The 16,425-nt window shown below is 40.5% G+C and overlaps 1 protein-coding gene across 1 annotated transcript in view; it reads left to right on the forward strand.

The window, feature by feature from the left end:
- The window catches only part of Lrp2 (LDL receptor related protein 2), a 172,310-nt gene that overhangs the window by 128,948 nt on the left and 26,937 nt on the right, over positions 1 to 16,425 (forward strand). The window contains exons 51-61 of the mRNA XM_008837820.3: positions 1,209 to 1,361; positions 1,844 to 2,014; positions 4,238 to 4,461; positions 5,635 to 5,812; positions 8,042 to 8,238; positions 8,888 to 9,133; positions 9,744 to 9,872; positions 10,778 to 10,897; positions 12,289 to 12,405; positions 13,048 to 13,164; positions 14,158 to 14,295. Coding sequence (XP_008836042.1) covers positions 1,209 to 1,361; positions 1,844 to 2,014; positions 4,238 to 4,461; positions 5,635 to 5,812; positions 8,042 to 8,238; positions 8,888 to 9,133; positions 9,744 to 9,872; positions 10,778 to 10,897; positions 12,289 to 12,405; positions 13,048 to 13,164; positions 14,158 to 14,295 — 1,790 coding nt within the window. The remainder of the gene's footprint in view (positions 1 to 1,208; positions 1,362 to 1,843; positions 2,015 to 4,237; positions 4,462 to 5,634; positions 5,813 to 8,041; positions 8,239 to 8,887; positions 9,134 to 9,743; positions 9,873 to 10,777; positions 10,898 to 12,288; positions 12,406 to 13,047; positions 13,165 to 14,157; positions 14,296 to 16,425) is intronic.

The raw sequence follows: 16,425 nt of genomic DNA on the forward strand, positions 1-16,425 counted from the left end.
CCCCTCCTGTCTCCCTCCCCTTCCTCTTCCTCCTCCTCCTCCCCCTCCTCCTCTTCCTCTTCCTCTTCCTCCTCCTTCTTCTTGTTTTGGTAACTCAATTGAGTGGCTTTCAAGTGTGAACCTTGTTCACGGACCGTGTCTTGCTGCAATGCCAAAAGGTTAGACATGCCCCAGAGGCCTAGCATTTAGTAAGTTTTCAACAATAGCCGTTATCATTATTGCTATTACCCTCTGCAAAAAGGAGTTCCTGACCATAGCCATTGCATTCGTCAGGTCCTACCCAGGTACACTGGTGAGGCTTGTGCTTTTATACATTCTCATTCTCATTCTCCTTCCTCAGGCTGAAAAGGATATTGCTGACATAAGAACTCTAGTAAGAACTCCCTATTATGCTGCTATCTTACCAGTTACTTATTTTGGCCTCTTGTGTAGTTAGAACTGGACTAAAACCTCTTACAGACAGGCATTACAGCCTTTTAGAAGGGAAATCATTCTCCAATTAGTATTAATGATCAGATCACGTGATTTGATAACCTTTGATTCTAGGGGTATTAAACCTTTTAGAAGGTTAATTCATATTTATTTTCAAACAATTTTGTTTTAGTTTTAGAGGGTGTACAGGCTCCCAAATCCTAGACTTTCCTGATGCCAGGTTAATGGCTGCCTTATCCTGTAGAAAATATATTGAGTAGCAGTGTATTTTGGCCGGAAATGTCTTAGACATGGTGGTTTCTAAGAGATGGTAATAGATTTCTAAGGTTTCCTAAATTTGATTGAGAAAGTTTTTAAAATTTTTTTTATCTGCTGGCCTATTCTGACAGGGTCAGGGAAGGGTAAAGCTTCTCTCACATTAAGTGTAGTTTCAGGGACCCACTCGCAAGTCTGTCTCATCGACTCTTCTATTTAAACGTGGTCCATGGCACTCATCTCTGTTTTTGCATTTCCTTGGCTGCATGAGCAAAGTAAAACCAGACTCCTAGTGTGAGGGGAGTTCCAGGGTTCCCCACGCGGCATCACTTGGAAGTGAGAATTCTAGCTCTTGTGTCTTCCATTGCCACAAGACCAACTTCCTGTTTTCCAGGTCCCCCCTTTGGTTCGGAAGATATACCTTGTTACAGCTGTGTCTGTGATTCCCAGGGAACTCAGATGGGAAATTGGGTGCTAAACAAGGTAGCCATAAGGATTAAACTCCTGTCTCTCCATTTCAGAAAACTCTATTGGTTGGATACTATCCTGGACTGTCTGTTTGTCTCTGACCTTGATGGTCAACACCGCCGCATGCTAGCCCAGCACTGTATGGATTCGAATAACACCTTCTGCTTCGATCATCCCAGAGGCATTGTCCTTCATCCTCAAAACGGGTATCGTCTCTCTGATGTTGGGCCATTTCCTTCATGTCTTTATTCTACATCTGTCACCAAAAAAGGCACATAGCTGTTTTAGGGCTAGCATCTTGCTGGTATCTATCCTCTGCTTTTCCTACCTGGTCAATGGGTTAACATAAAGGGCAGAAACATGACTTGTTCAAATGATATTCATCAGCTAGCCTCTTGTCTTTGCTGTGACCTATCTTTTTACCTTTTGGAGTCAAATATTTTGGCTGCATGCAAGGAAAATGGTAAAATATTTCCTCAGTGGACTCCTCATGTCAAAGCCACTGAAATCCGCAATCATGTTTATTCTTGGACCGCCTGTGCATTATTCTGTCTTTCTTCTTGTAGATATTGTCATAGCTATCTTTCCTTTCTGAGAGGCTCCATGGGGTGTGGACTCCATTTTTATAAATGGAGAAAAACTATATCTTTTGGCTTCAGGGGATGACCTTCTTTGTTTGTTCCCACAGGCATGTCTACTGGGCAGACTGGGGTGATCACTCATACATTGGAAGAGTTGGAATGGATGGAGCCAATAAGTCTGTGATTATCTCTACCAAGATAGAATGGCCCAATGCTATCACCATTGATTACACCAATGATCTCCTGTACTGGGCAGATGCTCACCTGGGTTACATTGAGTATGTACTTTGAAACATCAGGGTGTGCTTCCAGTGTATTCATTGTGCTTGCATCTTCTAACTGCTCCCTGTATTGGAAATCACTCTGAGCTCACTTCTGTTTTGTAAGACAGGATCTTGTGTAGTGTGTAGCCCATCCTCCAATTCTCTAAGGTAGTCAAAAGGTGGCTTTGAAGGTCTGCTCTTCCTGTCTTTACTCACCTCCCAAGTGCTGGAATTACAGGTGTAAGCTATCATGCCTGGCCTATGTAGTGCTAAGTAATGAATAGGGCTTCATGTATGCTAGGCAAGCACTCTACCAACTGAGCTATATCTTCAGTCTAAGTGGAACTCTATAGAGCACAGAGCTCTATAGAAATAAATAGAGGGAGAGTGAACCTTGAAGTCGTATTGATTAGGGTTTATGGCTTGGTACTTTTGCTTATTTTTTACCATCTAGAAAATAGACTAGGGGACTGGAAAGATGGCTCTCCAGTTAAGAGGGTGTTCTGCTCCCAGGAACCTTGTTGGGTGGCTTACAATCACCTATAACTACAGCTCCTGAGAAGTGAGGCTACTAGTCTCTTCTATGGCAGTCAGCTCAGTGCTCAGCCTTTTAAATTCCCTATTCCTTTACCTTGTTTTCCCACCCAAATCGATAATAAACAGATTTCAGTAGGATTTTGAAGAAAGGAAAAGAACAAGGATATTGGAAAGATTTTCCCCAAAATGCTCTGGTGCATTTGTTGAAGTATGAAGAATTATTTTATGTAGCAGTACTGTCTTAAAATTTATTTCAATATGATAAGGCATTGGAATGTTAACACAAGATTTTTTTTTTCTCCAGAGCTGGAGATTGAACCCCAGATCTCTATATACTAGATAAATACAGAGTTCTTTAAAAAAGTGTGCTAAATACTATACTACTCAATTAAAAGTTCTTATTAAAAAGCTATATTATAAGCTGGGTGTGGTGACACATGCCTTAATCCCAGAGACAGGTGGATATCTGTGAGTTCCAGCCCAGCCTGGTCTACATAGCAAGTTCCAGGGCAGCCAGAGCTATATTAGTAACCAGGCAGTCCATGCTCATTTGGAGACACTGCTAGTTATGGTCTATATGGAACATAGTGAGATCTTCGTGATGGCATGCTACACTTAAAATCTTGGAAGTGCATTAATTTAGAAGAGGCAGTTCAAAGGCCTTGGTTTGGTCACCTGGTGACGCAAAAATGACCTGGGTGTCATTTACCCATACCCTTCTCAACAAAGGGAAAGTGAGTCTTATTTGGGGATTTTTTTTTGAGGGGGGAAGTTGGTTGAGGTAGGATTTTGCTATGTTTCAAGGCTGACTGGAACTTGCTATGTAGTTTAAGCTGGCCTCGAACTTAAATACTCCTGCCGCCGCAGTGCTGGGCCACAAGCATGTATCACCATACCCAGCTAGATATTTCCAACACAGCATAGCTAACATGTTTCTTAGCTTATTCTATTTCCTGTTTGAATTTTAAGATCAGTTCCAAAATTTTGAAATATAAAAATATCAGTATTTTAGAAATGACTTTTCACATAGTCTCATAGTAATGCATGAGACATTGCAACTAATAGAACTTGGAAATATGCTTATGGGTACTCTGGGTCATCTTGAAATCAGGGAATCTTCTCTAGAAGTTTATTCATCTGCAAAAATATTCATTCATTGCACTTGTTGTGGGATTAATAATAAATGTTCTGCTGGCATATGCAAAGTTAACCCTGCAGGCTTATGAGCAGAGCTCCTTGCCTCTGCCTCTCAAGGGCTAGGATTACAAGGATGTACCACCATGGTTAGAGAAATATAGCTCAGAATTCACTGACAGTCTTGTTGTTGCCTAGAAGCTTCTTTCCTAGGATGTTCAGAAGATGGAATTCCAACTTTAGTTCACTTCCCTCATGTCTTCTTCCGGTGATCTAAGAAGCAAAAATGATCTTCACCATGGGAAATCAAAAGGGTGCTTGATAGAGAGCCCAACCTCTAACAGCCATAGCACAGCAGCAGTGGCTGGGAATTGGTGATTCTGCCAATTTCTGTGGCTATTCCTATTTTTTGGCATTGATTCTAGGCTTTTACATCATTTGTTCAACTTAGCTTTTGCTTTCATTAGAGACTAAGAGGGACAGAGTTTTGTTAACTGGGTTAGTTTACTTATCTGAAGGACAATAGAGGAGAGTGGTTGTCCTCACTGACTGTCTTCCTGCTGCCAGGTACTCTGATTTGGAAGGCCAGCATCGACACACAGTGTATGATGGGATACTGCCTCACCCCTTCGCTATTACCATTTTTGAAGATACTATTTTTTGGACAGATTGGAATACAAGGACAATTGAAAAGGGAAACAAATATGATGGGTCCAATAGGGAGGTGTTGGTGAACACAACACACAGACCCTTTGACATCCATGTGTACCATCCGTACAGGCAGCCTATTGGTGAGTAGGTGATTGTGGACTTTGGTATAGTTACTTTAGGGTATCTGTTATGTTTTACAAGAAGCTCACTGATGCTTGTTAGTGATTTCTTTAACATTGCTGAGAATCAAAAGGAGCTTGTTTCGCTACCCTTTATGTGCTAGATAAGCACTCTGCCAATGGGCCGCATCTCCATCCCTTAGTTTTTTTTTATTGTAGCTCAGGCTGGCCTTGAACTAATGATCCTCTTGCCTCTGCTTCCCAAGTGTAAGGATTATAGGCATGTCCCTGTCATTTTCCCATAATTACTTAATCTATTTTGGTAGGAGAACTGATGTATTTTTTTTTCTGGTCTTTTTGAGACAGGGTCTCCCAGTAGCCCCAGCTGGCCTGGAACTAACTATGTAGACCAGGCTGGCCTTGAACTCACAGAGATCTGCCTGTCTCCACTGGGATTAAAGGTGTGTACCACCATGCCCAGCTGACATTGTATTTTTTAATCAACTAATCCTATTCCTGTATTCTAGAAGATACTACTGGCCAGAAAAGCATGCCTTAGTGTCTTATAAGCTAGAGAATTTGTTTTTCTTTGTGGGTCTATATTTTTCTTCACAAGATTAAAGCTAATGTTTTAGAAATAATCTGGCAGAGATTTGGAGTGTAATTTGGGGATGGACTGGCTTTGCTGGGCCTGTTTTCTTTTGCTAAAAACATATAACAGACTAAACTAAGGAAAAATGGGACTTGGCAAGATAATTGAGCATTAACATGAGCATTAACATTGAGCATTAACATTATTCATATGGTCTTATTGGAAGCTCAAGTTAATCTTTATCTCCAGTGATGACTGAGAAACTTAAGATACTGTTCAGTGTATCCATGCATGTTTCTGGTGGCCAAATTTCTGTTTCCTAAATCATTAGGATGAGGGAGAATTGATAGTGTCTGCTAGAAATTTAACTCATACTTGGGATGTAGCAAATGCAAGCTAAGTTTCCTGAGTACTCTCCCAGGACTTCAAGAAACATCAAAAGTACCATTTGTCCTATTAAACTTTAGGCAGAGGATAAAACTAGTGTTATGATTTTCTTTTTGCCAAAAGGTGATTTATTCAGTGTCAAGCTGTGCATCCAGCTAATCTGTATTTGACACCCAGAGCACAAGCCTATGCTTTCTTCCCTTTTCTGTATGTAGTGAACAATCCCTGTGGTACCAACAATGGTGGCTGTTCTCATCTGTGCCTCATCAAAGCAGGGGGGAGAGGATTTACCTGTGAGTGTCCTGATGACTTCCAGACCATTCGGATGAGAGACAGAACACTTTGCATGCCCATGTGCTCCAGCACCCAGTTCCTGTGTGGTAACAATGAAAAGTAAGGCACCATTCCCCTCCCTCATGCCTCATCTCCCATCCCCCTGCCCCCATATATTGAACTTAGAGGCAACAGATGTAGGGGCTTTCTTTTTTCCATTTCCTTTCAGGTATTTTCTTAGTGGGTAACTCAGACTGGCCCAGAACTCATTATGAAATCCACGCTGGCCTCTAACTCACAGCAATCCTCCTGTTTCAGCCTCCTCAGTGCTAGGATTATAGGTATGAGTTTTCTGTGAATGGAAAGTTTGGTTATTTAGTTTGGCTGATGTGGTGCCCACTCAGTCTCTCAGTCTCCAACTGTCAGCTATATGCCTTCCTAGAGTGAAATGAACTTATAATGAAAGTGACAATGCCTACGCAAATTTCCTTAAAGAAGGAGAAACAGTTCCTGATTTTGAATATATTACCCTGAGGATAGCATTTAAGAGGGATATATTGGGGCTGGAGAGATGGCTCAGCAGTTAAGAGCACTGGCTGCTTTTGTGGGTTTGATTCCCAGCACCCACATGGTGGCTAATAACCATCCGTAATTCCAGTTTTAGGGGATCTAATGCCCTCTTTTGACATGGGTGCACTTAACATGCAGGCAGTACACTCATACGCATAAAATAAAAATAACAAGACATTTTCAAAAAGAGATATATTATCTTATCTTACCAATTATCATATTTTTGTACTGGAAGTCTAAGTCTCCATCTCCATGTGGTTACCTAAAAACTTACTAAAGGCACTGCTCAGTGTCTCAGTCCATTAGCAGCAACAGTTCTTTTGCCTCTCTTTCCCACATCCATATGGCAGCTCGTTAGTTACCTGTGTTAGGGCTTCAAGAATTATTTGTTCATATTCACTTGTGAACATCTGTGTTAGCTCTGAAATGTGACTACAGATTATTTCTGTATCAATGGTCGCAGGCCATGATCGCTAAAGAAGCTGAATCCAGAGTCAGGGGGAAAGCAGCATCAATGCAGAACCTCAAATTTGAGATGAATATTATTCTGGAGATTAAAGAAAATGGAGATTAATAATCTAGAAAATAAATATTTTGATGAACATACATGGTATTAGATAGCATGGCATGTTGAACGAAGTATGTAGCAGGTCTCCTTCCTCCTCCCCTCCCCGTCCCTTTCTCCTCTGAGTCCCAGGTGTGTAGCCTCTCCCTTACCAGTCTCTTTTCTTCCTTCATGACACGTGTTCTTCCCCCCATCTTTCCTTGTAATTTTCCTGAAAGTTTCATATTTTCATTTTTCTGTGTAGCTGAATAAAATTCTATTTTGTTTATATGCCACATTTTCCTTATCCATTCAGCTACCAATGGGCAGCTAGGCTAGGTCCATTTCCTTGCTCTCATGAATAGAGCAGCAAGAAATATGGATGTACAAGTATCTCTGTAGCGATATGTGGAGCTGTGTGGGTATATGCCCAGGAGTGGAATGACTAGGTCATATGGGAGTTCTGGTCTTAAATTTTTGCCATACTGCTTTCCATAATGGTAATACTACTGTACTTCTACCAGAAGTAAACAAGGATTCCTCTTTGCCTTCATCCTCACCAGCATTTTTGTTAGATTTTTTTTTGATGATAGCCATTCTGACTGGGTTGAGGTGGTATCTCAAAGTAGTTTTAATTTCATTTCATTAAATCCATTTGCTGGTTGGTAGTTTTGCTTTTAGGGTGTTTCATTTTTGCAGGTTTTTTTTTTTTTTTTGTAAATTCTGGATAATAGCCCCTGTCTGAAGAATAGCTGGTAAAGATTTTCTGCCATTCTGTGGGCTCTATTTACGGCTTATGATATGACCAATTTTGGAGAAGTTTCCATGTGAGTCTAGCATATATCTGTCATGACATAAGCATTCAACAACCATTAGTGCCTTCCAGTTCTTCAACAAATATGTAAATGTCTTTTATCACCTTGGCAGATGGGCTCCGTCATTTGCTTATATAACCACAGCTCAAGGCTCCCCCGAAGGAATTTCATCATCATAACCAAACTGTATTTTCAGTGTCTATTTAGGGCTCAGCTAATCTATTGTAGCTTACCAAATGACCTTTTCTCTGAAAATGTACCACAGTAACTGAGATTTACTGGATCTTTTCTGGCTTTCACAGAACTCATATATGGCATCCGTTGGGGGCTCAATGTTGATTTCCTCTCTGCAGATAGGTATTGCCCACTCCTCTGGCCCCCAGTGAGTCTCTATAGAAGGGCTTTGATTTCTCTGTGCAGGTGTATTCCCATCTGGTGGAAATGTGATGGACAAAGAGACTGCTCTGACGGCTCCGATGAACCAGACCTGTGCCCACACCGTTTCTGCCGCCTGGGACAGTTCCAGTGCAAAGATGGCAACTGCACCAACCCCCAGGCCTTGTGCAATGTGCACCAGGACTGTGCTGATGGCTCTGATGAAGACCATGCACTCTGTGGTATGTTGGTTTCCTTTCTATCTGCTTTCCCTGCTTTGGCAGTTTGTTATGTACAAAATGGTGGATTGTAGGGTTTCCAACTGGTTCAAAATCCTAGGGGAAAACTTAGGGCCCATCCTGTATCTATTTTTACAGAGTTTTAAAAATTAGGTCTTCTAAAGTCAATCTACAAAGCAAATATTGAAGTTGATGAATTGTCTAAATGAGTGCTTTTTTGCCCTATGAGGCACAGAATCCCTCTGTGAGCTAACATTGAGAAGAAAATGAGGAATTCCCCCTTCCCATTTTAGGCAAAGACTCAATTGCAATATTTATTTTCATTTTTATTATAAAGGAGCCCCCACTACAAACTAAAAAGAGCACAGGAACAGTAACGTTAATGACAAAGTTTGAAGATCATTGTTCAGGAGAAGATGTGTTTAACCATGTAGGGGATTTAATCACTGGTCCTTAATTCTGCATAAAGAAAAAAGGTGCATAAAAACTCAGATTATAAGAATCAAAGAGTAACTCTTCACATAGTGGTAATAGTTAACAATTAGCAAACTAGAATTTCAACCCCAAGTCACACTGTGTGAATTCACTGTGTGAATTAGGAGTGCCCATTCTTGATAGTGCCTTAGCTAGTAACTAAATGCCCTATTTGCAGATCATCACCGGTGTGAAGCCAATGAATGGCAATGTGCCAACAAGCGTTGCATCCCAGAAGCCTGGCAATGTGATTCAGTGAATGATTGCCAGGACAATTCAGATGAAGCCACTTCCCACTGTGCCAGCAGGACCTGCAGACCTGGCCAGTTCAGGTGTAACAATGGTCGCTGTATTCCACTGAGCTGGAAGTGTGATGTAGATAATGATTGTGGAGACTACTCAGATGAGCCCATCCATGAATGCTGTAAGTTTCTGTGGGAGGGACCATGTCTAACCAGAGGAAGTGGATGCGGGAGCCTGTCTGTGGATGGGAGAGGGCACAGAGCCCTCTGCTTCAGCCCCAGGGGATGCTCTCTGTCCATCCTGTGAACTCCAGCACTACAAGATAAAGCATTGCTGAGTGGCTTACATTTATAAACAGACCCTGTTCCCAAAGTGGCCAGTACCTCCTCCTGATACACTGAGGATCTAGTCATGTAGAATATGATAGCAAGGACTTGCATTTTGCATATCTAGAACTTTCTCATTTGAGAAACATTGTGAAGTCATGTGCATGGTCACTTTACTACTTATGACAGAACTAGCACTTTAATTTGGGGTTTTTACTCAAACCAGGTACATGCTCCTTCATCCCCAAACTATATTACAACACTAGTGAATGGTACTGTGTTGACAAGAAAACTTAGGGCTCTATTCTGCTCACAGTAAACACATCTAACAAAGATGCCTGTTGTTAGAGTCAGTTTAGTGAGTACCAGCTCCATGTCCTCAGTATGAAAACCAGGGAGGAGCCTTCAGGTGCCATTTCCAGTAGGACTGAGGCTTCCACCTCTCTCTCTCTTTTTCCTTTTCAGTGACTGCTGCTTACTCCTGTGACAACCACACGGAATTCAGCTGTAAAACAAACTACCGCTGCATCCCACAGTGGGCTGTGTGCAATGGTTTTGATGACTGCAGGGACAACAGTGATGAGCAAGGCTGTGGTAGGAGGGGCTCCAAGGGAGTAGGGGAGGGGCAGGAACCCTCCGTGCCAAGTACTGCTGTGGTAGGAGAGATGAATAGATTTTTCACATCCTTTACCTCTGCAAAAGGATCACCTCTTGATTCTTCTAATGACAGGTTGCATTTTTGTACAAGTTCACAACATTATCCAGGGAATTTAATTCATATCATCTCAAAGGCATATCTGATTTCATTAAGATGTGAGGAACTTGTATAATTTTCCCTAAATGTAGGATCTTTATTTATACTTGACATTTAAATGGCTTGTCTAATCTTATAGATGGATTGAAATTGATAGAAGGGACTATATATTTCCAAAGAGATATTTCTGAATCAGAATGTGTCTTACTTCAGGGTCATCATATTCTGAATGTCATTTTGATGTTTCTAGCCACCCATTGCATAGCTGTAGGCACCTTCTCAACATGGAATGAATTTATGGACAAAAGACTAAATGAATTAGTGGAAATTGTCTAAGTTAGGTATATACTGTCACTTGAAAGTGTCTGCACTTGTGTTTGACTTAGAAGAAAAGTAAGAAAAATAGTGGGTTATTTTAATAGCATCGAGTTTAAACTGCTAATGGAAATGTGATAGAAATGTTCTATTTACTCGTGGTATCATTTTAGCCTTGCACTGTCGATTATAAACCAGATGCCACTTTATTTTTGGAATTGTCTCTATAAAAGGTAACAGACCTGTTTTCAATTGAGAGTATAGGATCAGTTTAGCTTAAAGAGTTGACAAGAATGTTGCCGGCATTCCTCTCTGAGGGCTTTGAGAATATGGAAACACAATTCTCAGATGGTCTCACAAGGAAGCCAATACTGCTTGGGGCATTCTTGACCTTGGCTTATGAAATCTTGACAATGACTGTGCTCTACAGAGTCAAGGCCATGTGATCCTACTGGGGATTTCCGCTGTAAAAATCACCAGTGCATCCCTCTCCGCTGGAAGTGTGATGCCTATGATGACTGTGGAGATAACTCAGATGAGGAAAACTGTGGTGAGTGCTCAGGGCTGGCATGTCTGCTCTGTCTATGATCCACCCCTCTGTGGCATTCAACCACAGAGGGTGGGAGGACAGCTCTTGGTGCCACCTTCTCTGTGGCTTTGGATATACATATTTCCTTCTGAAATGCTTATAAATCAAGCTTTGGCAGAAGGCTATGGAGGAGGTTAGTTAGGAGAATATTTGATCAAGTGTATCTTTGGTCTGTTGAATTTATTTTCTTAACTTTTTTCTAAAATAAATGAGAGTAAGACAAATGACAAATAAAATAAAATACAGGGGGAACTGGAGAGTTGGTTCAGCGGTTAAGAACATTGGCTATTCTTGCAAAGGACCCAGGTTCAAATCCCAGCATCCACATGGCAGCTAACAACTGTCTGTAACTCCAGTTCCAGGGGATCTGATGGCCTCTTCTTTCCTACATGATCATTGCACAACACAGGTGCACTTACATAGATGCAGGCAATACATGCATACACATAAAATAAAGGTAATAAATAAAAAAAATTAAAAATAAAACAGGGAGAATATCAGGAGGAAAGAAAGGTCTGACCCTACTTGTATTTACTGCAGTGGATGACTTTTAGAAGGCTGATTCTAGCTCCCATCTTCTAGTAGAAGATAGGATTACCAGGAATGAGGCTAAGGGAAGGAAGCCATGTGGCTTCACACTAAACTCACTAGTCCATTTTGAGTGACCAGGTGTGTTTGCAAAACAGCCTTGGTAAAGCCCACTTGAGCACCTATCATTGACTTCTGTTGTATTTTCAATTTTAACTTTTTTAAATGAAATACTTTTCAACTTTAGTTACCTTTTGGAAGAAGTGATCAGCATTTTCCAGAGACAGTTGAGAGAATTAGGGTATTGATTAAATCTACAAGTATCAGTAAGCTAAAAACTTACACAAAAGGCAGTTCAATTGGCACTTCCCAAGCTTTGTGGAAGGCTGAGTGAGAAGGATCACAATTCAAGGTCTTCCTAGGTCACACTATGAGTTCAAGGCCAGTCTTGGAGAAAGAAAAAAGGAAAAAAAAAATGGTGAGGGTAGAGCTGAGATAATAGCTCAATGGTAGAATGCTTACTTAGCATGTGTGAGGCCCTAGGTTCAATCCCCAGTACCACCAAACAGCACAAAGTTAATTTTAAAAAAGTTAATATTGAGTCTCATAATAGGTCAAATCACCTTTAGATGAAATTCTTAAAGGCCATTCTTCATGTACTTAAAGTTAAGGTAGAAAGTCCTATGAATAACTTGTCCATGCAGACCTCTAGGGCTGGATCACAGAAGAGAACTGGGTATCCAAGGACCCTGGGCAGCAACCAAGTCTGTGTCCAGGGTGAGATTCTTGGTGCACCCTGATGGCCATGTGGCTTCCCTTTTCAGCTCCTCGGGATTGCACAGAGAGCGAGTTTCGTTGTGCCGATCAGCAATGCATTCCCTCTCGATGGGTCTGTGACCAAGACAATGACTGTGGAGACAACTCGGATGAACTGGATTGTGGTAACTATCAGGGAATATTATAGAAACTTATGCTATGATAGTGTAGGGACTTTGAACTACTGTTGACAAAATTCTTTGCTGTGAAATTATGTATGTGATTTATGTAATATGTAACAGTTCACCTAACAGTATCTTCTGCGATGCATTTTCTTTGCTTTTATTTTCAATCAGTCATGATAGGAGAATGGGAAGGGATTTCTTTAAGTTTCATTTTAATTTAGACATTACTGAGGAGCAGACTTTCATCTACAAACACGTTACTCTTTTAGGTTTGCACAGAAGGCCGCCTTAGTGTAGAGGTCAGAACACTGGGAAGGGAATCCTAGTTCCCAAGTAATTTTTATAGCTTATTCCTGATTAAATGTTGGCCTTCAGAAATATCAGGGAACCTTGAAATTTGGGAAATTTTGATTCCCAATGAAAGACTCAAGAGCTGGGGGATAAGGGTGACATCTCTATTGTGAGTAGAGAAAGTAAGTTTTGAGTTTTTCTGTTCTGCTAACTACAGTTGTAGGCTTGTTGTGAGCCAGGCACAGAGTAGTCATAGGAACTTGATGAAATCTTTATTGTACTCCATGTACATAACTAACACCTGTCTAAAAATGATGAGATCTTATGGGAATGATGATCTTTTCTCTTCAGAGTTGAAGACCTGTCATCCTGAACATTTTCAGTGTTCAAGTGGACACTGTGTGCCCAATGCATTCAAATGTGATGGAAGACCAGACTGCTTTGATGCCTCTGATGAATCTACTTGTCGTAAGCTCCTGCTCATTGTAGTTCTGTGTACTTGGGTGCATGGGTATGGTAATTTAGATACCTCCTTTCTACTTCTTAGATTGGAAAGCCACTAATATATTCTATTTAGCATATTATGATAATTTTCAGTTTTCTTGGGTTCATTATATTTCAATATTTAACAGTAGACTAAGTAAGAGTCCCCAGTTGTTTGCAGTGACTGTTCAAGTACATCTTATTTACAGTATTTTGAATAGAAAACATATTAAGTAGTCCGTGCTAACAAGCTATGTATGATTAAATATTATACAAAACATTAATTGGATAAAAACATTTCAGGTAAAGAAAGCTCAAGCTATGAATTAACTAGTATAAAAAACTTGGGCTGGACTGGGCTGGGTGTGGTAGTGCATACCATTAATTCCAGCATAGGCAGAGGCAGGTGGATCTTTGTGAAGCCAGTTTGGTCTACATAGTGAGTTTCAGGTCAGTTGGGGTTACAGTTCAAACAAACAAATAAATAAACAAACAAAAACAATCAAAAAAACCCCCACAAATAAGCAAACAAAACTTAAGCTGGGAATATACAGCATTAAATTTTTTCTAAATTGCATGATGACATGAAAATTATTAAAAATGAAAAATGAATACTCACATTTTAGTTTATATGAACCACTGAGTAAATACTTAACTGTTGATAGTGACTTACAATTGATATTGTTGATGATGTAGTTATTAACTCTTAAAGTTAGCTTTCAAAGAGACAGGGAAAGCTCCTTCTGATGCAGGTGGTAAATTGCGCTTGCCCATAGAGACACAGTGCAGTGCTTTCCCTGGAATGATTCATGTCACTGAAAACTGTCTTTAAGACATATCCCTTTAGAGTCTCAGGGTAAGCTACAGCACAGAGATGAATAAGGAGGGAGCTATAACAGAAAGAGGTGAGGGAGACCTAGAGGAAAAGCCTTCCCTAAAAGGTACGTTTTTACATATGTGTCCCCTTCTCGCCAACAGCTACTCGTTTTCCCAACGGTACTTACTGCCCAGCTGCCATGTTCGAGTGTAAAAACCACGTGTGCATACAGTCATTTTGGATATGTGATGGAGATAATGACTGTATCGATGGCTCTGATGAAGAACTTCACTTGTGCTGTAAGAGGGAAAGGGGTGGACTGAATGGAGGTTGTTTTGTCTGGCAAAATCTGCTTGCTCCTTACATGCAGTGTGTGAGTCTGGAGGGCCGTTGTACAGTTCTGAGGTCTGAAACCTGGTCAGTCCCTGCTCTTGCTTTCTCAGGCTATCTGGAGACTTTCAACATTCATGATTTTAAACAATTTCTTCAAGAGAAATCTTACTTGGAAACCCAGAGTGCTTTAAACAGGAGTAGGTCTTTGGCTGAGTCTGAGGAGGGTAAATTGCAGCTCTCCTGCTCCATTCTTGAAGTTCTGTCCCCAAGTCCCTAAAGCCTCCTCAAGTACTTGTAGGAAGTCTGAAGACATAACCCTGACAGCAACTTCTCCTTAGTATCATAATTCTAGGCCATCTAGCTCTCTTTTCCTGTATGACATGTACTTATTTTTTAAAGGAGTGAACTCCAGTTTGTGTACAGGATAAGATAAAATCACATATTCCAATCTCAGGCTTGCTTTAGGTCTACTGAGGCAGAATCTGTAAGGATCTCTGGGAGACTGAGGCCAGTCCGGTCTACATAGCAAGTTCTAGGTCAGCTCGGGCTACAGGGAGATGCTGTCACAAAAAAAGCTCCAGAACTTTTTGGTTTGGTCTCCTGGTTGAGAACTTTTCTTTTAATCATTTTACTAAGTGTTTTGAGTTACTGGAGAAAAGCAAGGGCAGTAGTTCTCACAGTATCTTCCTTGCTGGATAGGGATGTTTATCACTAGGGAATCCTTGCTGGGTTCAAGGGGTCCAGGAATCTATTCATGAGTAAACTTTCCATGTGATTCTGATGTGAGCTGAAGTTTTAAGACTTTATGTTAAGCTCTCAACACGGGAGAAGGAACCTCAGGAGCATTTTTTTTTTTTTTGGAGCTCTTTCTGAGCTCCCATCTGACTTAGGTATAACTTGCTTCTAAAGCTCACATTGTCTCTTCCTTACAGTCTTCTATTCATTTTCAGTGGAGAGATCTGATCACTGAAAATGATATATCAGAATATTTCCTTCCCTCCCTGAGAATGGTAATGAGTGTCTATTGTATTTTCACAATGGTATTCCAACATTTTTCTTGACATTTTCTTTGTTGTTAGTAATTAGCTATGCTTCTTATTTTATTTTTAACTTTATGAACTTTAGGTCTTAAGCATGAAAAATTAAAAAAAAAAACTTAGGAAGTTATTTATCCATAAGACATAATACCCATAGCTGGTAAACTTAAATTTTAGAGAGCTGGGGATATACACAAAGCATGCACACACATATACACATTCATATACTCACAAAAGTGTTCAACAATGTTTTCTTGTCATTTACAACAAATTATTCTTGCAGTAGTTCTACTGACAGTACTTTCAAGAATGATCTGACCTTTTCCCCACAAAGGAGCCTCATTGTAAGTCTTTTCTTTTGGCACAAAGCCCGAAAATAAAAAAGCCCAGGTCCTCCATATGAAAGAGCAGGTGTATTGTGGAATTCACAGTACTATGCATACAGGTGTCTTAGCTTCTTTTTTTTCCGTGATAAAATACTTTCTCTCTTAGCTCACAGTTACAGCTTCCATTCCATCCTGGCAGGAAGTCACAGTGGCAGGAACAGCTGGTCACATTACATCTGCAATCAGAAGAGAGCAACAAATGCCTGCATGCTAGTGTTCAGCTCACTTTTTTGAATTTTATACAGTCCAGTTCCCTTGCTTAAACCATTCCTGCCTTCAGAATGGTCTGCCCACAATTAAGATAAGTCTTACCATATCAGTTAAGCAATCAAGATAGTTTCCCAGAAGGAATTCTCATAGTCCCATCTCCCAAGTGATTCTAACTTCTATCAAGTTGATCATTAGCACTAACCATCACAATGAAGTTTATTGAATTACAGAGGACTGTGTCACCAGTATGATACAATTAAGGGACCTGGGTATTACTCTTGCACTCTTCAGAAGCAAAATGAATCAGTTTGTGAGATACCAATTTTAAATGGAAGCAGTAAAGGAATTCAGCAAAGAAAATTCATCACAGAACAACATTTTATTAAAGACTCAATGACAGTCACAATTAGAAGGATAAAACAGTACCTTCTGACTGCAAGGATAAGAACCCATGTATTGTCCT

Source organism: Nannospalax galili, unplaced genomic scaffold (assembly GCF_000622305.1).
Source record: "Nannospalax galili isolate Female #2095 unplaced genomic scaffold, S.galili_v1.0 scaffold1398, whole genome shotgun sequence".
Taxonomy (NCBI): domain Eukaryota; kingdom Metazoa; phylum Chordata; class Mammalia; order Rodentia; family Spalacidae; genus Nannospalax; species Nannospalax galili.